This window comes from Ustilago hordei (assembly GCF_900519145.1).
Source record: "Ustilago hordei strain Uho2 genome assembly, contig: UHO2_contig_01, whole genome shotgun sequence".
Taxonomy (NCBI): Eukaryota; Fungi; Basidiomycota; class Ustilaginomycetes; order Ustilaginales; family Ustilaginaceae; genus Ustilago; species Ustilago hordei.
Window position 1 is genome coordinate 1,624,573 of NW_024545270.1, and position 24,400 is coordinate 1,648,972.

The window sequence follows — 24,400 nt, forward strand, 5'->3', positions numbered from 1 at the left end:
CTAGATGGGTGTTTGATTGTTCATCAACCTGGGGGTGGGATTGGTGTTGATCTTGGATTGGGATTTGCTGTTTGGGTTCTTAGGGCAGAAATGACTGATGTGGATTTCTCCCTGACAGTAATAGCATCTTTGACAACCATTGGGACCTGGTTTTCCCATGCTGTAGGCATCTTGATTTGTGATTTCCCCATTAGCAATGAAAGCTTGTGGGGTCTTGCCATCAGTCCTATGGCTTGGTTTCATAGCCATGTCATCTTGTTGTTTGAACAAAGCTGCACAAATTGCATTGTAGTCTGTTCCTCAGCCATTATCTTGCAGATTCATGATGCAAATATTGTATGCAGTCACAAGTCTCACCTGGTTGATGAGAGTTTTGATCTTGAGGACTCTTGTCAGATTGAAACCCATGGCTTCAGCCTTGGCCCAATGCTTGTTCAAGTCAGCAGAGAATTTATGAACATCCACATTAAACATACAGATCCTTCTGGCCTCCTAGAGGAGGGTTGATTCAGTGATGTGCTCCATCTTGGTGAGGTCCTTCTTGAGTCAAGCATATAATTCATGGGTCCTCCATGATTCAGTATTTGCAGGTCATATGAACAGATAGTTCACATTATCTTGACTGATGAGCTTTGCATTGCTCTGGATGATTGTACAGAGTTTTGCATCCAGTTTTCAGTCATACTTCTTATCACCCAGTTTGGTGGTGCTGTTGAGGTGCTTGAGGGCCAGGGACCATGAGGCCAATATGTCCCAGAAACAGGGGTTCCAGGCATACCAGTTCTTTGTGGTTAGTTTGGGGGTGTCCTTTAGTGTGTCATTGAGTTGGGTCACTTCATGGAGGAAACCACAGCATTTGGAAGGTAGCTTATATGATGAGGTCTTGGCTTGTTTGCATAGGGTAGATTGTGTGACAATGTTATGGAGGGTGTTGATATTCATTTTGTTGATGTCATTAAGATCAAGTAGGGGTTCATTTGGTTCACTGTCATTGCTGTTGGAGTTATCAGAGGAGTCAGTATCAGATTCAGTGGTTCTTTGATGTTCTGCAGGTACTGGAATTGTTTTGGCCTGATCATCAGAGGGGTCCTCAAGTGAGGGGTCTTTGGTGGGATGTGGATCATTTGGTTGCAAAGGCATGGTGTTGAGGATCATGTGGCAAGAGCAGTCAGACTCTTAATCACTTAAAAAGCATCATCAAGATCAATTGGAAGTGCATCAAAGTCAATGATCACAAGTGTTGATTGCAATGAGTAATACTATTCTAGGTACATGTTGAATCAGGTGCTTATATAAGTCTCAATCCTTCTCATGTGCATGTGTTATGCTAAGGGCCAATAAGGCAATGGCATGGGAGAGTGAGTGTGAGGTTGAGGAGGTAAACACCAGCTGCCTGGTGACTGGCATCTTGGGCTTCGACAGTCAGCCTGGACAACACAATTGGTCCAAGTGAGCGAAGTTGGTGATTTGGTGTGTGGGCTCGGCGAAGGTTGCATTTGCATGCATCAATCGCCGAGGTGTCACATGCTTCAACTTTTTGACGCAGGTTACGAGCCTCACGCTCGAACAGACGTATACCCATTCCGGCCAACACTTCTCCTCTTCGCACCATCATCACCGCCCAACAGTGCCTCTTCCAAGTCATCGACGTCTTCCCCTCTTCCTCTTCCCCCGCTCTCCTCCTCCTCTCCATACACCCCTCCCCTTCCACTAGCAACAGGTATGCTACTCGAATACAGCTCCACCCTCGCCCTCTCCCTATCCCTATACCCCTCGTAGCCCCTCTCTCTATCCCCATTTGCACCCTCTCCCTCCCCGCTCTGTTCATAGCCACCATACTTCAGCCGCACCCCATGATTATCCCTCTCGAATACATCATGCCTTACCACCCCTTGCAATCCTGTCAAAATTCTACAGATCTCTGACCTGCTATGCTCCGGTTCTTGTGCTTCTGACTCTGCGAACTCGTCTTCGTCGCTTTCGTAGCATGCGTCTCCCACGCCCCTTTGTGCGCGATCCAAGATCCTTGCCCAAGCAATGCGCGGCAGAGAGTGAGAGATTTGGTACTGCGGAGGAATCGATAGATCCAGATCCCAGAGCGGAGGACGAATGCGGTCGGAGATGGCGATGTTAGGATTGAGGTATGGATCGCTGATGAGAGGGTTAGCTGAGACAGCAGCAGTGGCGGACTCGGCAGCCTCGGGTTCTGATGAAGGATCATCAAAGTCGATAGGACTAGCCATGCGAGATCGTTTAGAGACGTCACCTGCTGCTGCACCAGGATTTCGGCGCTTGTTGCGACTCGTATCGGCTTCGGACGGTGAGCCGCGGTCAGCACTACCAGCAGTAGATGCGGCAGCAGAAGAAGCTCCACCAATTTTACGACCTTTGCCTTGCCAAGTGCCGGCAGAAGGAGCAGGAGAGCCGGCAGAAGCAGAGTTCTTTGCGGCTTCTTCTTCCTGGAATTTCGCTAAGAAAGCGGCTCGTTCAGATTGCATCTGTTTGCCCCATCTGATTTCTTCCTCCGTGTCGACGTTTTCTTTTGCTGCTTCTTCATGCGAGATGGTCTGCAAAGTGGGTACGAGCAATCGATGAAGATGCGAAGGAGGCTCTTTCTCTCCTTCCTTCTTCACTTCCTTCTCTCCATCATCACCCATAGACACATCACCATCTTTGTCGGCCTCTTTCTTCACACCCTCCCCGCTCACGCCTTCTTTCTTGACATCAGCCTCTTTTTCCGTACTGTCCTTCTCCTGCGACTGCTTCCACTTCTGCCATTCAGGATTGACAACCCCTTTCCATGGCTGGTTGGCTCGCTTCTTCCTCTCCTCCTCAGTCCAGATATTGGCATATGCTTCAGCAGCCTCTTTGGCGGTATTGAGCGATGTTTCATCGTCAAAAGGATTCGGCAGCTCTCCCGGAGGTTTTGTAGCGGGACCCTCCAGATAGTGGTACAGCAACCACATGAACGCGTTTGCTCTCTGTCTCGATGGAAGTGGGTGGTCAGCATGTGGGTAGAAGAGCGAATGCGAATCATGCGGTGTAGGGAAATGCATATCCGTCACCTCACTCGCATGCAGTGATAGCAGGAAGATCAAAGTGACGACACTCGTCGGCGGAACAGTACCCGCACGGAACCGCTTGATCACCTCTCTGAAGTCCGACGGTGCCTCTTCGCTCAGCGCATTGGGCTTCTGCGCTCTGACCGGCTGTCCAGCTGATGGACCGGCTGTTGGTGGAGCAGGTCGTTCGGTATCAATGAGCACACCTTTGAGTAGCGACTTCATTCGTGGTGCATCTTGCATGTTCCTTCGCGTGTTCTCGTTGTTTTGCATCGACGGTAAGGGATGGTAGGAGCGCAAGACGGTCTTCATTTCCGGGTAGAAAGCGAGTGTAGTGTTGATGCGACCGACGTTGACGAGCAAGCAGACTTTGGCAAAGTCTTCTGCGTATTCTTCGTCGGCGAGGATCTTGTCCCGCATGGACTTGGTGCACTTGCTGCTGTTTAGGAGGGATTCGATGTAGAGTTCTTTGAAAGTGAGCTTTGCTGCACCCGATTTTGGGAATTCGTCTTCGTCGAGCGCCTCGTTTTCGTCGCCGAGATGTTCGTCATCGTCGTCAGCGTCGGCTTTTGCTGCGTCTGCTTCAGCTTCGTTCCCTCCTTCAGCCAGCTCGTCTCTTTCTTCGTTGCCGTCGTCTCCAGCGTCACCGTTTGCGTTTTCTACGGTGGACTCGGCAGCGGCAGCAGCAGCTGCGGCTTTACGTTCCAGCTTCTCCTTGCGATCGAGACGCTTCTTCCAACGAAGGTAGCGGTCTCGATTCTCCTGCCACTGCTTGAACTCTTCTTCGGTCTCGTCACTGCGCCTTACGCAGCCAGCTGACATGCCGTAGGGGTAGACAGGGGCAGGAACGTTGGCTGGGCTCGCCGGTGCTCCAGAACCACTTGCTGTTGCAGCAGTGGATCGATCACCTGGTCGTGGATTCGTGAAGACCCGTCTAGTATCGGAGAACAGATGGCATAGGAGTGCATGTTGCACGTCGACTCGTCCGAGCGGGTCGCCATCGTATCGTTTGACCGGAAGGTTGCGTGGAAGGTTGGAAGCGTTTGACCTGACGATAGCCAAAGCTGGGGGTGCAGAAGGCCGGTCTGGCGGAGGTGATCCTGGTGTGGACGCCATCTTTGCTGTGATGCAGTCTCGAAAGTAGGCAAGACCGTAGTTGTGAGGAGAGAAGGTGTTGCTACTGCGATTAGGCGGACCGTTGTGAGCAATCTGGAATGTGCCCTTTCGCAAGTCAGGCCGCCGCGAAGAGTTGGACTTTCGGATGTCAGGACTACTGAAAAGAACGATCCAGTGAAATGATATAGGGTGACATAAGCAGTTACAAGATGGATCGGGTGAGGGATGATCTGATCGAAGATCGAAGATTGGGTACAACCTACACCCACTTGTTGTCAGACCTCGTCATTAAGTAGGATGTACCCACGCTTGGCATATGCCACCCAGTTTGTATATATATAGGGATGTTCAAGCCGTCGCGCGAGGCTAAAGAAATTAGAGTAAAGCAGCAGGTATGTTCAACCAGCCTGGATTTTGCTCTTGAAAATGGAGAGGGGGACTTGGGAGTTTCTGTACTCAAAAAAGCTGAAACAGCCAAGTCCCCCTCTGGACTTGAGCTTTGACTTAGAATAGCACCATCACAGCAATTCAAAATGCTGCAACTAAAGGTCAGCCTGGATTCAAATATACCTTGATTCATCTCTGTGCACAACCTTTCTGACTACACAGCACACCACAACCAGCAATCATGTTGGCAACCCAAGAACACCAACTTGCACTTCAAGCAACACCAGCAGCTGATGCTCACAAAAGGAGGCACAGGGACTGGACTTGAGCTGAAGAGCAATGTCTAGTTGACATCCTTTCAGGACATGTGTCAGGGGTCTCGCGCCTGAAACCCAGGTTGGTCTGTCGAGATACTCGGTGACTATCAAACTGTGCGACAGCTATTGTCTCGGTATCAGTGACTATCAAGTTGTGCAGTGACAGCAGGTGGCGTTCGTTGTATATACTATCGTAGGTTTCGGCTGACCTCTGTGGACACTCCGTTCAGGGGTAGCTCGGCATGATCAATATCAATGTTATGATGACACCAAGGTCTGGTGTGAGTGTGGATGATGATGTATGGTGTTGGTGATGAGATTGGTGATGTTGATGATAATGAGGTTGATGGTGTTGGTGATAAGGTTGGTGGCGTCAACACGAGTGTCCAGTGTGTTGACTTGATGCTTGAAGTGATCCCCGGACCGCAGTGGACTACTGCCTTCGGTTCTATCTTGATCCGGACCACTAACCTGCTATGGGCGCCTTCGGACGTCAGGTAGTGGTGATACAACACACACACTACGATGAGGAGCAACCTTTGATGGATTGCTGCTATGCTGACTGAAACTAATATATACTTATGCTGAAGTGATAACTAGTTGTGGTGAGTAGAGTGGATGAGGATCCACTCGACCTATGATGATGAGAAAGCATGGTTATATACCTCTTCTCAGCATCGCCAGCGATGCTGCTCCTGCTCTCTCTCCAGAGAGTACCTTCTTCATCAAGTACTGCTCAGGGGCCTCTCCTGCTTGGCACCCCTGTGCCTCTTGAGCTGTGTCGACTCCTTCGACACTGCTCCTCCTCCTCATGACCTGGTGTCAACTCCTTCGACACTGCTCCTCTTCCTCATGACCTGGTGTCGACTCCTTTGACACTGCTCCTTCTCCTTTGATCAGTGACAGTTCCTTTGGCTCTTGTCTCTCGAGCCCCTGAGTGGTAACCATCTGCATGCTCCTTGAGCTTGGTCCTCTTCGTGGCTGTGCCTGCTCCTTGAGCTTGGTCCTCCTCATGGCTGTGCTTGGCCCTCCTTTGCATGTGGGTCCGTAGGAGTCCATGGTCTCCATGGAGACTGCACTACGACCATGCTCTCTACTGATCTCGACTAGATCTTCAATACCTGTTGAACCCGTGACCCTCCTGCTTCTTGAGCATCCAGGCCCATGACAACATGCTGACTGGGCAGCAATCCTCATACACAATCAAAGCAATGATGCAGTGCAGGGAGCCAACAAGACTGCAATTGCAAAGGAGATTGGACTCCAGCTATGAGCTGATGACCCACCTGATGCAAAGGTGGTGCTTCAGAAAGTCAAATTCTTGAAGGACTGGTTCAAGACATGGTATGACTGGATGAGCCAGAGAGGTCAAGGCTTCTTACTATCTGACCTTCATACAGATAGTCCACTTCTCAGAGAGTGGAACAGGATTCTGCAGGAAGAACCATGGTTTGACAATTTCCACCAACTATACATCAACCAGCAGCCAGCACAAAATCTTGACATCTTCTCCAGTGGCTTCTTGCAAGAGTCTCCCTGTAGCCAACTTCCTGCCTTTTGTAAGCAGTCGGGTGCCTGAAACCAGATTGGGTGTTTCCAATTGATTTTGGTGAGATCAATTGAGTAAGAACTACTTGGTATGTTTCAATTGAAAGTAACCAGACAGCTTTGTTCTGGTAGGTTCTGGCTGACTGCCTTGAACACTCCATTCAGAGGTTGTGCAGCACATCCCTTACTTCCTGGGTTGAGAGTGTTACACTCTCCTATACAGCATGAGTGTTTGTAGTACTGTCAATTGATGCTCTTCAATGTCACCTGGACCACAATATGCCTATTGCCTACAGAAGACAGGAGTTACTGGACTGCAGGTGTTAGACACTGCCTACAATAACTGACTGGACTGCAGGTGTTGAGTGACACTGCCTACAGTGATGAAACTGGACTGCAGGTGTTTGAGAGGAACACTGTCTACAGTTCTGATATCCAACAGTGATGCTACACACATATTTGAGATGTCATTGCAAAGGCTCTTGCTATTGCAATGGTATGTAACTAAGTAAGGGTAGATAAAGTAAAGAGTAGAGTGTATGAGGATCCACTCTTATGCTATGGTGAAGTAGTAGTATTTATGTGTTCAGAGGGTGTCATCCACAGCACTGCTCCTGCTCCTCTTGGAGGAGTGTCCTTGTCCTCCTCCTTCTCCTTGTGTGCCATTCCCCTCAACATTGCCCATCCTCCTCATGGTACCAATGTTGGTCCTTTCAGCCCATCTCCCTCTCCTCCCAATCTGTGGCCATTCCCTTGGCCCCTATCTGATGGCTCTCCTTGACCTTGTGACCATCCATATTGTTCCACTCCTGTCCATGCAGTCTACCTTGTGACTGGGTTATGCAATCAAGAGCATGTTCCCCCTGTGGTAACCTGCCACTTGCTCTTGAGCTTGGTCCTTCTCTTGGCTGAGCTTGGACCTTCTCCTCACATGTGAAACCTTTCCCACTGTCCTGGCCTCCCCCTTGACCAAGGAGATCTTCCCTACCAAATCTCCCATTGTCTCCTTGTAGTCCAGCAGCTCGTTCCATGCCGGTGGCCACTTCTTGCAGTGTGATTGGTGAAATCAACCAGATAGTTGTCACAGGGTCAGAAGGATAGCGCAAGAGAGTGCGCCAAATTGATCAATGGCAGTCATGGGAATGTCGTGCAACGGAGCAGTATATGAAGGGTGCACAATGGATCAATATATGAAGGGAGCACCAGATTGATCAGTGCTGAACCATCAGGGATCAATGAGATTAATTGGGCTGGCAGCACATATGAATTATGAGATCGATTGAACCCTGGGTTCCAGATTAATCTCATTGGGGATCAGTTGGAATCAGTCAGATCAGTATGCTTCAACAAGTCAGCCGATATGAGCAAGTACTAGGAGCTGTGTTGAAGTGACCACATGACCAAGGGGTTTGGTCATGAGGTTCAACAAGTGGCTAAAGGGATTCACAAGATAAAGTCGAGAAGGAGCTGTGTCAAAAGGGGGCATCACACATCATCAGGCAGAAGGAGAGCATGAAGGCAAGAGGGCAGTGTTGCATAACCCTTATGCTGTGCAAACAGTAGGGGCACAGTACCAATGGGATTGATGCCAGCAGGACAAAACAGTGTCAAACAGGGGACAAAGGCCCCTCAAGAGGAGCAGGATAGGTGTTGTGGGCAACACCAGCCAAATGCATAAATACTCTCATTCTACCATAGCATATGAGTGGATCCCCATCCACTCTTTACTTATTATACTACTTACTCTATCTACTCAGTTATGTACCATTGCAATAGCAGTGCTCTTGCAATGACTCTCAATGTGTGTGTTGTATCACTGTTAGTTGACAACTGTAGGTGGTGTTCTTCAACACTAGTGGTCCAGTGCCCTTGCTGTAGGCAGTGTTCTTCAACACTTGCAGTCCAGTCCCTTACTGTAGGTGTGTCAGGGGTCTCGCGCCTGAAACCCAGGTCGGTCTGTCGAGATACTCAGTGACTATCAAACTGTGCAACAGCTATTGTCTCAGTATCAGTCTCAATGAACTAGTTGTTTGGTGACTATCAAGTTGCGCGATGACAGTGGGGGGCATTCATTGTATATACTATCGTAGGTTTTGGCTGACCTCTGTGGACACTCCATTCAGGGGTAGCTTGGCACGATCAATATCAATATGTAGGTTATGATGACACCAAGGTCTGGTGTGAGTGTTGATGATGATGAGGTTGATGGTGTTGGTGATCAGGTTGGTGGTGTCAACATGAGTGTCCAGTGTGTTGACTGATGCTTGAAGTGATCCCCAGACCACAGTGGACTACTGCCTTCGGTTCTATCTTAATCCAGACTGCTGGTTTGCTATGAACCACCTTCAGACATCAGGTAGTGGTGATACAACACATGCACTACAATGAGGAGCAACCCTGATAGATTGCTGCTATGCTGACTGAAACTAATATATACTTATGCCGAAGTGATAAGTAGTTATGATGTGTGTAGAGTGGATGAGGATCCACTTGACCTTTGATGATGAGAAGGTATGGTTATATACCTCTTCACAGCATTGCCAGCGATGCTGCTCCTGCTCTCTCTCCAGAGAGTACCTTCTTCATCGAGTGCTGTACAAGGGCCCCTCTAGCACTGCTCCTCCTCCTTGCTATCCTGCTTGCTTGGCACCCTTGTGCCTCTTGAGCTGTGTCGACTCCTTCGACACTGCTCCTCCTCCTCAGGACCTGCTTGCTGGTTTCCTATACACTGCTCCTTCTCCTTTGACCAGTGATGGTTCCTTTGACTCTTGTCTCTTGAGCCCCTGAGTGGTAACCATCCACATGCTCCTTGAGCTTGGTCCTCCTCGTGGCTGTGCCTGGCCCTCCTCACATATGGGCCCGGTCCTCTTTTGCATGTGAGTCTGTAGGAGTCCATGGTCTCCATGGAGACTGCACTATGACCATGCTCACCACTGGTATCGACTAGATCTCCGATACCTATGCTCCTTCCATATGAACCAGTGACCCTCCTGCTTCTTGAGCATTCAGGCCCGTGACAAGGTGGTGTTCTTCAACGCTTGCAGTCCAGTCCCTTGCTGTAGGTGGTGTTGCTTGACACCAGCAGTCCAGTTGGTTATTGTAGGTGGTGATTCACACCTGCAGTCCAGTAACTCCCATCCTCTGTAGGTGATTAGCATATTGCGGTCCAGATGACGACCAAGAGCATTATCAACAGTAATATGAACACTCATACTGTAGGAGAGGGTGTATCACCCACTCACCAACAAACAATTTTTGTGCCACACAACCTCTGAATGGAGTGTTCAAGGCAGTCAGTCAAGACTTACCAGGTGGTGATGCTTGGTTATGTTTAGGCGAAACATATCAAGTAGACCTTACTCAATCAAACTCAGTAGCACCCCAAAACTAAGTCTCTGGCGCGCGACCGCTTACAATAGTTGTATTCTGATTGATTTCAGCAGAATCAACCAGACAGATGCAACACAGTCATTGTCAGGTGAGAACAACTGGAAACCCATGATCTGGTTGGTTTCCCAATTTTGTGCGCAAAAGGCTCCTCATATCTCATTTCGGATCTTCCTGCGCAGCCTCAATGACACCTTTTCACATCTACAGCTCGACAGCCACTCTGACACCACCAGTCAGAGCCTTGGCATTGAGGTGGATGACTCAAACAGTGATGACAATCTTCTCCCAAGCATGGGGTCACTCAATGAGCATCACCAACACACCCCTCTATGCCATATGCCTGCACCATCTGCATCAAGCAGCCATAGCAATGTTTCTATTCTCTTGCCAGAACACATCAGGTCTCAGCTTGATGCAAGGAAGGAACAGCTTGTAAAGAAGCGAAAACATTCCATCTTTCATGACAACCAAATTGCTGCTCTGTCACAGTCACAGGTTCACATCTCTGACAACAATCTCAAGGCTGTGCAACTTCAGACAGAGCATCAGATGGCATTGCATCAGGAAGAGCATTCCTTTATGGAGCACATGTTGGAAAAGATGGACAATATAGCTGCAAGGCGAGATGAGCAGATGCAGGCCTTCATGAGGGAGCTGATTGGACAAGTGATACAGAAGGACACATAGACCATTCATCTTTGGCGCAAGTGCTCTTTTGTCTTCTCCTGTAGCTGTGACTCCTCTGTTGTCTGTCTGAATATCATTCCTCTTCCCCTGAACAGTGCCTTGTGAAGTGCTTCATGGACAAGCCTGGCTTTAAGCCTCCAATCTTTATCCCGGCGGTGCCTTGACACAAATCTGCTAAGGAATGCCTGTTCCTCCAAGTACAACTGGTTTTTCTTCTTCTTGATGATGCTGGATGGATTGTGTCAACTGTGTAGCTTCAGGGGCACTCAAGTCCTGTCCCGCATAGAAATAATAATCATCAACAGCATCAAACTCGAAGGCAATATTGTGTGCCACCAACATTGCAATCACTGTCTGGCAAGCTGAAGTGTGTGTATCATTGTCCTGGATAAGTGGCTGCATCCCTCTGAGAGCTTGGAAGCGGCCCTTCAAATAGCCTATAGCATGTTCTGATCAGATTCTGATGTTGCTTACTGCCTTATTGAATTGTTGGAAATCATCAGAAGCAAGAGAGGCTTAGTGCCCATATGGAGACACTATGTGTTCAGATAGCCCATACCCTAGGTCAGCCCAAATCCATTCTCCCTTGGTGAGATAATGGCAAGGATTCTTGAAGATGTCAGACTTGGCAAAAGCGCTGCTGTCATGAGTAGATCCAGGGCAGCCAACAACATACTCAATGATCTTGAGGTTGTGTGGCAAAACAACTAGTTGAACATTCAAGCTGTAGTTCTTCTTCCAATCAAAATGCCCAGTGTGAACTGTAGTGGTACCAGTGTTCCATCTACCATTGCAGAGCCATGTTGCCATTCAGGAATCTCAGTCTTGGTGAGTACCCAGTCCTTGGACTTGATCTTCTCGTCTTCAGTTACCCAAGTTAAGCTCTGGCTGCATGCATCAAAGAGAGCAGCTGTCACATTGTTGCTATAGTTGACAACTGAACCCATGCTCAAGCCAAGTATATGAGCAACATCTTGGATGCTGGCACCATTTCCATGTCATCCCATTCTGTAGAGAAGACAGCAAGCTGGAAATTTGGGTTTCTGGAGTTGGCCTTGAAGACCTTGTGATACCTGATCTGCTTAAGGATGCAATCAAATGCTTCCAGCCACATTCTGACCAACCTGCAGAAGGCTTGTCTATCATTCTGATGGAACTTGTCAAGCAAGGAAAGAATGTTGTCTGAAACCCTGTCTTTCTGCTGCACCCTTTGGTCTGCAAGATACCATGTGCTCCATAGCTGATCTGCAATGTGCCTGATGGTTGCAACAGTTGAAATCAAGTTGGGTTGCTGTGCAGCAGAGCAGACAGATGGAATGACAGGTGAGCTGGAAAGAAGGAGACTTGTCACTGTTGCAAGGGCTGACTGCCAACTGAGAGTGGTCTGACTGTATTGTGGCATGGTTATGGTTTGCAGAGTGGGAAACAAAAAAAAATACTGCTTCTGAAGAATTAGTAGCATAAAGTTCCTCTTGGAGTGCTTTACAGGATCAATGCAACTCTCTGCCAAATTTGCTTTTTGGTACTGCACACTTTAGGGTAAAGCTACAAAAGCACATGTGTTGAACAGCCCTTATCTTGCAGGGAGCGAGAGGCTCCCGCCACACTCCTTTTCTTTAGTCAATCGAGTATATATGTTTCTGTCTAAATCAGCAGTGACATCATGCTCCAACTCTTACCGATCGCCAGCCATCAGGACCCGTGCGATCTATTTTTTCTCAAGGACAAAATTAGCATAAGGTTTTTGTCGGTGTAACAGACTTGAAGAAATCGAATGTGGAGCATTTTGACTGCATTGTGGTGTGACTTTTTGAAAAAGTAGGGGGTTTCAGTTTTTTTTTTCTTTTTTTGGAAAATCAAGTTTTTTTTTTGAGTTTTCACTTGCATCGAATATTCATTACTTACATAAGCTCTGCCATTTTGGAAAATACTAGGGGGTTTCAGTTATCTCTGAGTTTTGAAAACACAATACTTTGAAAATATGTTTGGGCCCAATTTTTGATGCCCCAAGAAACTGCACAGGCCTGTGACACTTGCATCTTGGTGTTTCACTTGACTCAGCTGGTAAAAACAATCTCTGATTCCCTACACCAGGTCAAGATCAAAGTGATCATATCAGACATTGTTGAACACTATACTGAACAATGCCAAAACCTTTGATTGAAAAGCTAAAGCAAATAGCTTACATCACACCTGTTCTGATTGCTGTCTTCTGTGAGCCTCATGCCATCAGTTTTGTCTCTCCTGCCATTCAGCAAAGGCCAATGTTGTCATTCCCATCCTTTGAGATTCTGCTGTTGTGTCCTCAAAAGGGTGACCATGAGAAGCAAAGAGTGCAGTGAGCATCTCCTCCCTAAGATCCAGTGCTTTCTCCTGCCTGAACTTCTGGACTCAGTTCTGAGACATGCCCTCCATGGCAGCAGCCTGTTCCTGTTCATATTGCTGCTGGTTTTCCCTTCATTGTATCCTTGCATCTTCAGTAGCCTGCTGATATGCTTCCATCCCTGATGTGGTCTCCAGCACTTCAGCTTCAGATAGATTTTCTGATGCCTTAAGGTATTCTGCCACCTCATCTGGTTGATCATAATGGCTTGCAAATGTATGCACAATGATACAAGCCTGGACCATATGTGCAGCTTTCTCATGGTCCTCTTCTCGATACAGGTTGCCTCGAAATCCCATGAGACAATGGAAGCAGTTCTTGAGGTAGGCAATGCCATGTTCAGCCTTGACACAAATGTGGGAGAGTGAATAGTTGAAGTAGTGGAGATCTCTGCTCTTTGCAGCTGCAGTGTTGCTGTACAGTCCAACTGTGTAGCTGGAGTAGCCATAACTAGCATCAACCCAGACAAACTTGCCTTCATCAAGATGTGAATGAGGCTTGGCAACAATACCACTGCCTGAAGCCCAGACTTGCACATCATGTGATGACCCAGGATGTCCAACCACTGACTTGACAATGTGCAAGGAATGAGGGAGGAAGACAAGGGCAATGTTGAATGTATAATCACCCTTGTATGAGTAATGCTTGCAAGCATTGAGTGCTGGCTTCCAAGCAAGATTGATGTGTGTACCATCTACCACCAACCATCCTCTAGACCATTCCTTGACTCCACTCTTATCAGCAACCCATGCTTTTGCCTTAGCACACTTGTCTTCAGTTGCAAAGGTTACTACCTTGCTGTTCAGCTTGTATAGGCCTGCAATAGTCCTATCTGTCCACATGTGAACTGAGCCCTGACTGCAACTGCAGGCAAATGCAACATCACAAACTCCACCACCATTTCCTGACTGTCCAAGCTGATATAGACCAACTGCCACTTGCTGCTGAACATGCTGAAAGCTTGATATTGATCTGAAGGCATTGGTTGTGCTGAGCCTGTAAGTGAGAGCTTGGAATGCATCTAGGGTCATGTGAACAGCCCCTCAAAAGAGCTTGCAGTTGATGACAGCATATTGATCAAGCATGTTGATGAGGGGATCCCTTCATTGTGGCAGTTGAAGGCATTCAACTGTGTATTGAGACTGGCTGATGATGTCATAAGTCCTGATGAGCATGAATGAGACAGCTTGATCAAACATGTCATCATCAGATTCTTCAAGGTCATCATTAGGGTGCCAAGTGGCATCAACATCCATCAGATCAAGTTGCATCTTGGATTCCACCATCAATGAGTGCATGATGGTGGTCTCAATGTTGTCCAGGAGGTGCTGTTTGTCAGAAGTGCACACCATGGTTGAAGTAGAGGGCCAGAAATAGGAGATTGATGATTGATGAGTTCAGTTGAACAAGGATGATGTGGTCCAAAAGAGAGTCCAAAGCTACAAACACAACTCAGCTGAGTTCTGCACATCTGAGTTTGGTGCAACATGCATGCTTGGAACCAGGGCTACATGCAGCATTCCTCCACCAAGATCATTCTTCCACACTTACACCAATCAGCATCTTGTTTGTGGAACAATTCATCACATTGAAGCAATCTACATTTGAGAGATTACATGGAAGACTGGGTATGGGGTATGCTAGTCTTACATATTGAGAGCTAGCTTTACAGAGAGCAATGGTACAACAAGTTGGAAACACAGGAACAGAACTTGGAGAACTCAAAAGGAACACCATTCTTGCCAAATGGTCTACTCACAAGCTGAATCATTGTTGTCCTGTTGATCCATGGCAAGAACCAGTGGGTCAAGTTCAAGATTGCTTTGACTACTTCCTGCAATGTTGCCAAAGGGTAGATTAGGGTTCATCATCTGCACCATCTCCATGAGCCAACCATGCTCTTCAGTTTGCATGTGCTCTTGTCTCTCACTTTCTTCCCTGTCAAATTGAATGTGCATTTCCACCCTCTTTGTGCATTCCTCCTCAACCTTGATTCTTGCCTGAAGCATGTCTTGGGTGCAGGCCCACACAATTTCTGACAGCTCTTCTCACTTGCTCTTGGAAGTGGAGGGTCGAGACTTCTTGGGTGTTGTACCTGTGGCTGGAGAATAGAAAACAGAGCCACCATCACCATCATCCACTTCATCAGCCTCAAAAGCGATGCTGGATGAGTGCTGGCAGGTTGGAGTTGTCATGGGCCTGGATGTGCAGAGAAGAAGGAAGAACCAAAGTTCATATGAAGGCAGTACAGGAATCAAGGGATTGGGCAGAATGTAGGATTTGTGGCAGAGCTCACCAAGATTGGCAGTATAATCAGCTCTATGACAGATCTCAGCGAAATCGGCATGAGCATCATTGATATCACGAATTCTGCCAGAATCTGCAGCAAGCAAGATCATGTGGGAGATTCTGTGGAGATCAGTAGTAAGGATGTCCATATGACGATTCACATGCGAGGAGGACCAAGCTCTGCCAGGCCAAGGACCAAGTCTTGCCAAGACAGGGACTGAGCTCAGTGACATGTGGTTGGTTACCACTCAGGGGCACACAGGACAGGAGTAAAGGAGAATCATCACTGGTCAAAGGAAGGAGAGCTGTGTAAAGGACACCAGTGAGAAGGACATGAAGAGGAGGAGCAGTGTTGATGGAGTCGACACAGCTCAGGAAAGACAGGAGTGACAAGGCTCGATGAGGAGGAGGAGTCTCCTTGGAGATCCCTGTACAGTACTCAACAAAGAGGGTACTCTCTGGAGAGAGAGAGCAGGAGCAGTGTCACTGGCAACACTGTGAAGAGATATATAATCATACCATCTTGTCACAAATGGTCAAGTGGATCCCCATCCACTCTACACACCATATAAACTAGTATTACTTCAGAAGCATAAGTACATTAGTTTTCAGTCAGCATAGTAGTAATCAATGGATTGCTCCTCATTGTAGCATGTGTGTTGTATCACCACTCACTGATGTCTGAAGGCAGTTCATAGCAAACCAGTGGTCCAGATTAGATAGAACTGAAGGCAGTCATCCACTGTGGTCTGGGGATCACCTCAAGCAACAGTCAACACACTGGACACTCATGTTGGTGCCACCAACAATCACTCTCACACCAGACCTTGGTGTCAGTACAAGTTCACATCGTTATTGATCATGCTGAGCTACCTCTGGACAGAGTGTCCAACAGCAGTCAGTCGAAATCTGCAATAGCATTTATACAACTACAGATTCGAGTGAGAAAAGTAATAGAGACAGCTCTACTACATATCTTGCCAGGAATCACAATACCACAAGCTCTGTCACATAACTCGACAGAATCGGCAATAGTATCGATACTACTACCAATCTCAGGTTTCAGGTGTGCGACCCCTGACAGGAGTGTCTATAGGGGTAATGGTGAAGGGGGTGGGGCCAATCGAAGATGGGTTGGATGAGGAAGGGAAGGGTGAGCAGGATGAAGATGAAGCAGCAGCTGGGGTGGCTGCAACTGAAGAAGAAAAAGACAAGATAACTCTTGCTCCAATGGGATCATATTGTGACTCCTCAAGAATGGATTTCATGCCAGGAATGTTGCATCACTGAGGGTAGTGAGCATTGCTGGCATTGTCCATGTTCACATCAGCATCAACTGAGTTATTCTGAGAGGAGGCAGGGGGGGCATCATATGGGTGACCAGTGAGAAGAACAACTGGACCAGTCTGTGCATGGTTGGTCATCATCTCATGCCAGTGCTCAAACCAAGGGTGGCTTCGAGCAATCAATTCATGTGTGGCATAGTCCTGCAAGTTGATAAAGAAGCATAGACAGAGATATAAAGTATAAGAACAGTGGCACACTTAACATGAATCAACTAAGTTGTACTTACTGAGCTGTTGTGATCCATGTCTTGAAGAAGTACTCCAGCACTGGTCTGCTGTGAGATGGTCTTCTTGATGTTGTTGTATTGTTCAGTGAGCCAGCAAATCTTAGTCTTTACTTGACCAGCACCACCAACAGTAGACTCATCTGGGAACAGCTCCTGCCATATCTGCCTGCAGATAATGTCTTTGTTTGTCTTCAGACCCTTTTCCTGTTCCACAGTCAAATGTCCTGGCAATAGAACACATTGGTATTGATCATTATTGTAGATGATATCAATGAGGTTATTTATGTTGCTAGGTGACCAATTGAAGTAGGCAATATGTTCTGTTTTGTTGAACCTGCTGCCACAAGTACTGGCTTGATGGCTGTGAGCTGCAGAGATTCGAGTTGGGTGGGTAGAGGCTTGGCGAGGCAAAGAACCAGCAGATGTGGTGGCATTGGAACCAGAAGGAGTGGAGGAGGACAAAGGGGAAGCGGGAGAGGTTGCTGGCTGAGTCAACTCAGCCGCAGCCAAGGTGCTGGAAGTTGCAGAAGGGTGGGGCTGATGAGAGCCATCAAGGTTGGACTGAGCTGACATTGTGTTGTGCTGTGAAGCAGTTGAAGACTGCTCTGATGCTGGAGCCAATCCAGAGGCTTTCTGCAAAGCTGTGAATAGTGTATTGTTGTTGATATGGTCATGAGGGGATGGCATGTCCATGTCCTGGCACTGACAGGGAGGAAATGCTACTGGAGATGGTGATAGAAGTGAAGCAAGGACAGATGTAACTCAAAGTGTGAGAAAGTGTAGACAGTGCAGAAAGTGGAGTTCAAGGGTTGTGTGCAGAATTGTGTTAGAATCATGTGATATCAGCACATGACAAAAACTCCCGCTAAAAACTCAAATATTCAGAAACCCAGGCTCATGGCAAAAATAAGTAGAGGTTTTCAAAACTTCCAAGCTTTTCTTTCCTGGCAGAGCTTACTTAAGCAGTGAGTTTTCAAAATCCAAAAAAACCATGAAAACTCAGAGTTTTGAAAACTCAGAGAAAACTGAAACCCCCTACTCTATTTTTCGAAAACACTGCATCAGCAGTAGCAATGTGGCAGAGTTTTCAGAATTGGACCTGAGTCTTCACTCATGTGATGTTGCATGTGATGTTGCATGTGATGTTGCATGTTATGTGGCATGTGATGTACTTGTGCAAATGCCTACACATTTCCTGCACAGCTTGTTTTTCATGAGCCCACAGTGTCAATAATGACTGTGTCTACTTTGATTGTGTGACAAGAGTGTCAAAGATGGTGGAGCTACAAGGTGGTTTGGATTCTGGAACTGCTTCATTTTCTGGCCAACACTTCATTTTCCAGCTGACACTTCATGTTCTGGCCAACACTACCCTAACTCTTAGTCTAAAAACACAGCTTACATTTGGGGGCATCAATTTTTGGAGCTTTTTTGAGTATTGGAAGACTCTAGTTTTCGAGGGCAAAAAAAAATAAAAAAAACTGAAACCCGCTAGTTGAAGATACATCGGTATTTCAAAAGGTTGACATGTTAAATCAGAGTACTCAGAGTCAGGGAACCAGAAAGACGCCAAGCACCAAAGAGAATGAGGTAGATGCAAAGCTTGTGGTAACACATGCAGCCTATGCTTGTGGATTGATTCCATGGTATGCAGGGGGTATGTTGACATGAGAACTGTCATGAAAGGAGATACATGGTCCATGGACAATGACTTGGAGAGTGAGTGTAGTTGGATGTTAAGGTATATATACTCCTGTTTAGTAACTACCATCCCATTGAAATTTAAGCCTTCTCACTTAGATACACCCGGCTGCGAAGAGCGCCTGATAGTGGCCTCTAGAGCGGCGTACCTAATTTCAACTGAGAAGAAAACCTCAAGATGGAGCACAGCTCAGCTTTCAGAGAAGTGCACGTTCGTGTGACGAGTGACAGCTTTGCTGAGAGCGGCTCCTTTGCTTGCTTTTGCACCATAATATCAACCCTTTGACCATTTATGGCCGCTTCTTAGCTCTTTGCAGAAAGTACGGAGGCCAAAGATGGGAAAAAAGAGGCCCACCCTAAAAGGCACCGTCCAGCGCGGGTATGCCACTACCTCGACCCCCAAGAAAGTGCAGGATCCACCTCCAGCAGCAGCAGCGAAAAAGCCTGCAACCACCAAGACCGCCAACTCAGCAGCTGCAGTCGATTACGAAAAGATCAACGACGAAAGCCTTGCAGTCAACCTTTCTGCGGCCAAGTCGACCGGTGCCGACGGAAAGCCGGGCGGAGCTGATCACTTCGACCCTGAAAAGGAGGAAGAGCAGGTGCTCCAAAACCTCGTCGACAAGCTTCAGGACAGGGTCGAGAAGGAAGTCTCGCGCCAGCACAAAGCTATCGAGTATGACCGGAGACTTGCTAAGACACTGCCCAACTTCGAGATGGATCCGGAGCTACGTGATCAGGTGCTCGAGGTTGCAGCTGACCTCGGCAAGCAGGCGAAGGCGGCAGCAGCACCCTTGAACGCATGCACTGGAGCACAGGACACAGAAGCCCCATCAGCCAACCTGAGCAGCCCTACAAACTCTACCGCTACGCCAGTCACCGCCACCTCAGGTACCACAACACTCTCGGGTAGCGCAACACCAATCAGTATCGGCTCTTCGCATACCCCTCTGGCCATGGCTACCCTGACAAAGGATCTGCAGAAGCTGTCGGTCAACAACGCCGGATGTTCTGGAGCAGCTTCATCTTCCACCTCAGCATGGACTGAGTCCGAAGACAAAGTCATGACCAAAGCACTGACCACCTACCAGATCCTCCTCAAGCTGGGCTTCTCGTCAGCACAGGTCGAAGACGCGCTCTCGAACGCTCTCTCTCCGGACGTTGAAGAATGCTTGTCGTACCTGTATCTGGCTCTCAATGAAGAGTCGTTGGAGGATGCCATTCGAGCTGGCGAGGGCAAAGCAGCTAAAAAGCGACGCGGCAAAGAGACCAACAAGAAGGACTTCCCATCGCTCAACGGTGCGGCTGATGACAAGGATGAGGATGAGGATGATGACGAATACGATGAGAGCCGACCGCCAGTATACCACGGCTACGATTTCACTCGAGTAGAATCACTTGGCAAGAACAATTTCGCACGCAATGAGCAGGCAGGCCCCACCAAGGCTATTCCAGGAGCAGCTTCACCAGGGCCCACACCAGCCGCTTCTGCAGCGACAATAGCATCCAAAGTTGCACCTCGGACTTCTAAGCCCAAGGTCGACCAGGAGAAGGTAGACACCCTTAAGAAGTCGTGCGAGCGCCTAATCCTGCGGCTCAGTGATGACCTCGACTCGAATCAAATCGACACACTTGAAAAGCCCACTGCAACGTGGTCGATCCTGCGGGCGATGCAGATTCGCATCGATCAGGAAAAGTCCAAGTGGAAGAAAGAGCTCGGCAAGGACGGCGAATCACAAATGAAGCAAGAAGATGCCAGACTCGAAAGGGTACTTGGCCGCACCAAAGACTTCATGCGCGAGTGCGAGCGCGGTGCGTTCTTCGACCAGAAGTCTGCCACGAATGGCTTCCGACAGGTGCTTCGTCAGCGAGAAGAGATCGAGAAGCAGCTCAAAGCGGCAGAGGAGGAAGAGGAGAAGAAGCGTCAGCAGCGACGACGAGAGATTGAGGCAGCTGCTGGCATCGAGTCCGCTTCTCCAGCAACAGTAGAGGCAGCTCCGGCCGACAATGCAGAGTCAAAGGATAAGGCGCCGACTTCCACGGAGGGAAAGCAGGAAAGCGAGTCTCCTGACAAAGGGGAGGACGACAAGCCAGATGAGAAGAAGTCAGATGCTGGCTCCGATGATGAAGGCGGCATGTTCGGTGACTTGCTCAATGAAGGCCCCATCGAGGACAAAGACGCCGACACCGGTGTGACCGTCACCGTGCGTGACCTGCCAGCACGAGCAAAGAGTGGTGATGGAGGCAAAACGCCTCGTGTCATGCTCTCGGATGCTCTTAAGCGAGCTGACCCGTATTCGACGTACAAGTTCACCGTCATCCCCTCGGGTGGTCGTCTGCACCGCAGCAAGCTCACTATCCGATGGAACGGAGGTAAAGTCGTTCCCAACAAGACCCCTATCAGCATCGGCATACCATCTTACGTCGACGAGTACACGCTCACAGCTGTCGGATGCGCGACCCAGCTTCAGTCGGACGACTTTGTCGCCACGGTAGCGCTCTTCTGCATCGACCGCGACAAATCGGTCCAGCGCGCACTGCCTCCTGGCTATCGCGAATGGTGGGAGGAACTCACCAACCTGCAAAAAGATGAGCGAGACCGAAAGAGCCGTACTCGCTTTCAGCGTGTGCGTGATGTTGTTCGTGTCAGGATGGAGGAGGCTGCAGCGGCCAAGAAGGCAAAGGGAAAGACTGCACCTGGCAACGCTTCTGCAGCAGCGGAACAGACCGAATTGGGAGAGTTGTCGGCTGCTTCTGCACCCCAACCGTCCGAGGCGCGGGCCAAAGAGATTGCCGAGTACTTTAGCAACCGCATTGCATCACCTTCGTACCAAAAGATGCTTCCGGGTCGTCAGAGCTTGCCCATCGCCAACCATCGCCAGGAGATTCTCGACCTCGTCGAGAATAATCAGATCTTCGTCCTCAGTGGTGAGACTGGCTGTGGTAAATCGACTCAGGTGCCCGCCTACATTTTAGAGCACTGCATGTCACAAGGCCGCAACTGCAAGATCTACGTCACCGAGCCTAGGCGTATCTCGGCCATTTCTCTCGCTGAGCGTGTCAGTGAGGAACTGGGTGAGCCACGCAAGAGTGTCGGCAGCAACGACAGCTTGGTCGGCTACGCGATCCGACTCGAGAGCAACGTCGGCAAGAATGCGCGCCTGGTCTACGCTACAACAGGTATCGTCCTGCGTATGCTCGAGGGAACAGCCTTCAACGAAATTACACACGTCATCATTGACGAGGTGCATGAACGATCGATTGAGTCCGACTTCTTGCTCGTCATTCTCAAGACACTCATTGCGCACCGAAAGGATCTCAAGGTCATTCTCATGTCTGCTACTGTCGATGCTGAGCGCATCAGCAAGTATTGTGGTGGGTGCCCGACTATTGCTGTTCCTGGTCGCACGTTCCCTGTCAACGTTCATTACCTGGAAGATGCCGTTGAGATGAGCGACTACATCATCGAGGACGACTCACCATATGCATTCCGACCCAAGCGCGGCTATCGCGATGGCAACGCACGCAAACAGAACGCTCCTGGCAACAAGAGTAAGTTGCAGCTTCTTGCTCAAGCACCAGCGCCAGAAGAAGATGATGATCCTGCCCTGCTTGACGATGACGACAATGACCCTGACGGCCAAGGTTCTAGCATGGGCAGTCTCGGCAAAGCCTATCGCAGCAAGACGATCGACACGCTCGGGAGGATGAACGAGTACGTCATCAACCATGATCTCATCATCAAGATCCTTGAGCGGGTATGTCTCGAAAAGGATCTGGAGTCGTTCAGCGCGGCTACACTCATCTTCATGCCTGGTCTTGCAGAGATTCGCAAGTGCCACGACATGCTTGTCGATCACCCCACTTTCGGTGGACCTGGCTTCCAGCTTTTCCCACTGCATTCGACTATCTCGTCAGAGAACCAAGGCGCTGTCTTCAACGTGCCACCTCCTGGTGTGCGCAAGATCGTCATCGCCACCAACGTTGCCGAGACCGGTATCACCATCCCCGATATCACCTGTGTGATTGACTCAGGCAAGCACACAGAGATGCGATACGACGAGAAGCGACAAATTTCACGCCTAGTCGAATGCTTTATCGCCAGGAGCAACGCTAAGCAGCGACGCGGTCGTGCTGGTCGTGTGCAGGAAGGTATCTGCTTCCACCTTTTCACCAAGTATCGTCACGACTCGTACCTCGATGAGCACCCGTTGCCGGAGATGCTGCGTTTGTCGTTGCAAGGTCTTGCACTCAAGCTCAAGATCATGAAGATCAAGATCGGCAACTCGATCGAGAATGCACTCTCGCAGGCTCTTGAACCGCCGAGCCCGGCTAATGTGCAGCGTGCCATTGCCGCACTTGTTGAGGTAAAGGCGCTGACATCGAAGGAAGAAATCACACACCTGGGTAGACATCTGTCCAAAATGCCACTCGATGTGCATATGGGCAAGTTCCTACTCGTAGCAACTCTATTCAAGTGTCTCGACCCAGCATTGACGATCGCTGCAGCGCTCAACTCCAAGTCACCCTTCATGACACCCTTCGGTAAGGAGCTGGAAGCAGATCGAGCCAAGCAAAGCTTCAAGCTTGGCGACTCGGATTTCCTCACCATCGCCAACGCCTTTAACGGCTTCCGACGCAGTACAGCTCAAAACCACCACCGTACCTTCTGCAACCGCAGTTTCCTCAGCATCCAAAACCTGCTTCAAATCGAAGAGCTTCGCCAGCAGTACTTTTCATACCTCATCGATGCCGGCTTTGTCTCTGTCGACGATGCATTCCGTCAAGAACTCGACAAACTTCGCTACCGTTCCGGTGGATCCGCCAACTACTCCAAACTTCGATTCATGACCATCCCTGCATATCTTGACGTCAATTCCTCCTCTCTCGCCATGATCCATGCCACCCTAGCAGCCGGTCTATACCCCAAACTCCTCAACATCGATTCCAAAACTTACCAGCTCAAAACGATCGGTAATAATCAACCCACTTCCATCCACCCCTCTTCCGTCAACTTCAAAACGAAAATGAGCGAATTTGTTAGCAGCTCAAGCTCTTATATGCTCTACTACACCATGATGCAGAGTAAGAAGTTGTATGCATGGGAGACAGGTTGGACGGACGATAAAGCGGTGTATATGCTTTGTGGTGATGGAGAGTTTAGATTGTCGAGTAATAGTTTGTATATTGACAGGCAGAGGATTAGGATCGCCAGCGCGGATCCGAAGACTCTTGTGGCGCTAAAGACATTGAGGGAGGGATTGGGGAGGTTGATGAAGGCTAGCTTTAGGAACCCAGGGAAGGAATGGAGTGAAGGGCAAGAGAGATTGTTTGAGTTGGCGCGTAGAATGCTGGACGTGGGGGCGAATGAGAAGGATTTGGCGCTACAGCAGTAGACCACATCAATAGACACCATGAATCACAACAAGCATGCTATTTCTAGACATCACAACATGGTAGCAACATCCTATGCATGGTATCAAAACGATCACATGGAAGGATCAGAGCTACTATTTCAAGCATCTAGGTGAGGCTGTGTACGACCTAGAGGGGGTATCAAACTTTTTGCGTTTTTAAGAAGGCGGATTTTTCGAAGGGTAGGGGGTTTCAGTTTTTTTTTTGCCCTCGAAAACTAGAGTCTTCCAATACTCAAAAAAGCTCAGAAAATTGATGCCCCCAAATGTAAGCTGTGTTTTTAGAGGGTTAATTTTTGAAGCCAACAAAGGGAGGGTAGTGTTGGCCAGAACATGAAGTGTCAGCCAGAAAATGAAGCAGTTCTGGAATCCAAACTGCCTTGTAGCTCCACCATCTTTGACACTCTTGTTGTATAATCAAAGTATATACAGTCATTATTGACACCGTGGGTTCATGCAAAACAAGCTGTGCAGGAACAGTGGAGGCATTTGCGCAAGTAGATCACGTGCAACATCATGTGTCAGAGGTCTCA

General features: G+C 48.7%; 4 protein-coding genes across 4 annotated transcripts; 1 reads left to right on the forward strand and 3 right to left on the reverse strand.

The window, feature by feature from the left end:
• Window positions 1-1,556: 1,556 nt before the first annotated feature.
• UHO2_00449 (uncharacterized protein) lies at window positions 1,557-4,178 on the reverse strand (the record flags this gene model as incomplete). Its single annotated transcript, XM_041557069.1, has 1 exon — window positions 1,557-4,178. The coding sequence occupies one exon, from the start codon at window positions 4,176-4,178 to the stop codon at window positions 1,557-1,559; it is 2,622 nt and encodes an 873-aa protein (XP_041413003.1).
• Window positions 4,179-12,964: 8,786 nt separating this feature from the next.
• UHO2_00450 (uncharacterized protein) lies at window positions 12,965-13,732 on the reverse strand (the record flags this gene model as incomplete). The annotated part of the gene is made up of 1 exon (XM_041557070.1): window positions 12,965-13,732. The coding sequence occupies one exon, from the start codon at window positions 13,730-13,732 to the stop codon at window positions 12,965-12,967; it is 768 nt and encodes a 255-aa protein (XP_041413004.1).
• A 2,730-nt stretch (window positions 13,733-16,462) lies between these two features.
• UHO2_00451 (uncharacterized protein) lies at window positions 16,463-17,445 on the reverse strand (the record flags this gene model as incomplete). Its single annotated transcript, XM_041557071.1, has 2 exons — window positions 16,463-16,666; window positions 16,753-17,445. The coding sequence occupies 2 exons, from the start codon at window positions 17,443-17,445 to the stop codon at window positions 16,463-16,465; spliced, it is 897 nt and encodes a 298-aa protein (XP_041413005.1).
• Window positions 17,446-18,788: 1,343 nt separating this feature from the next.
• UHO2_00452 (putative DNA/RNA helicase (DEAD/H box family II)) lies at window positions 18,789-23,849 on the forward strand (the record flags this gene model as incomplete). The annotated part of the gene is made up of 1 exon (XM_041557072.1): window positions 18,789-23,849. The coding sequence occupies one exon, from the start codon at window positions 18,789-18,791 to the stop codon at window positions 23,847-23,849; it is 5,061 nt and encodes a 1,686-aa protein (XP_041413006.1).
• Between the last annotated feature and the right edge of the window lie 551 nt (window positions 23,850-24,400).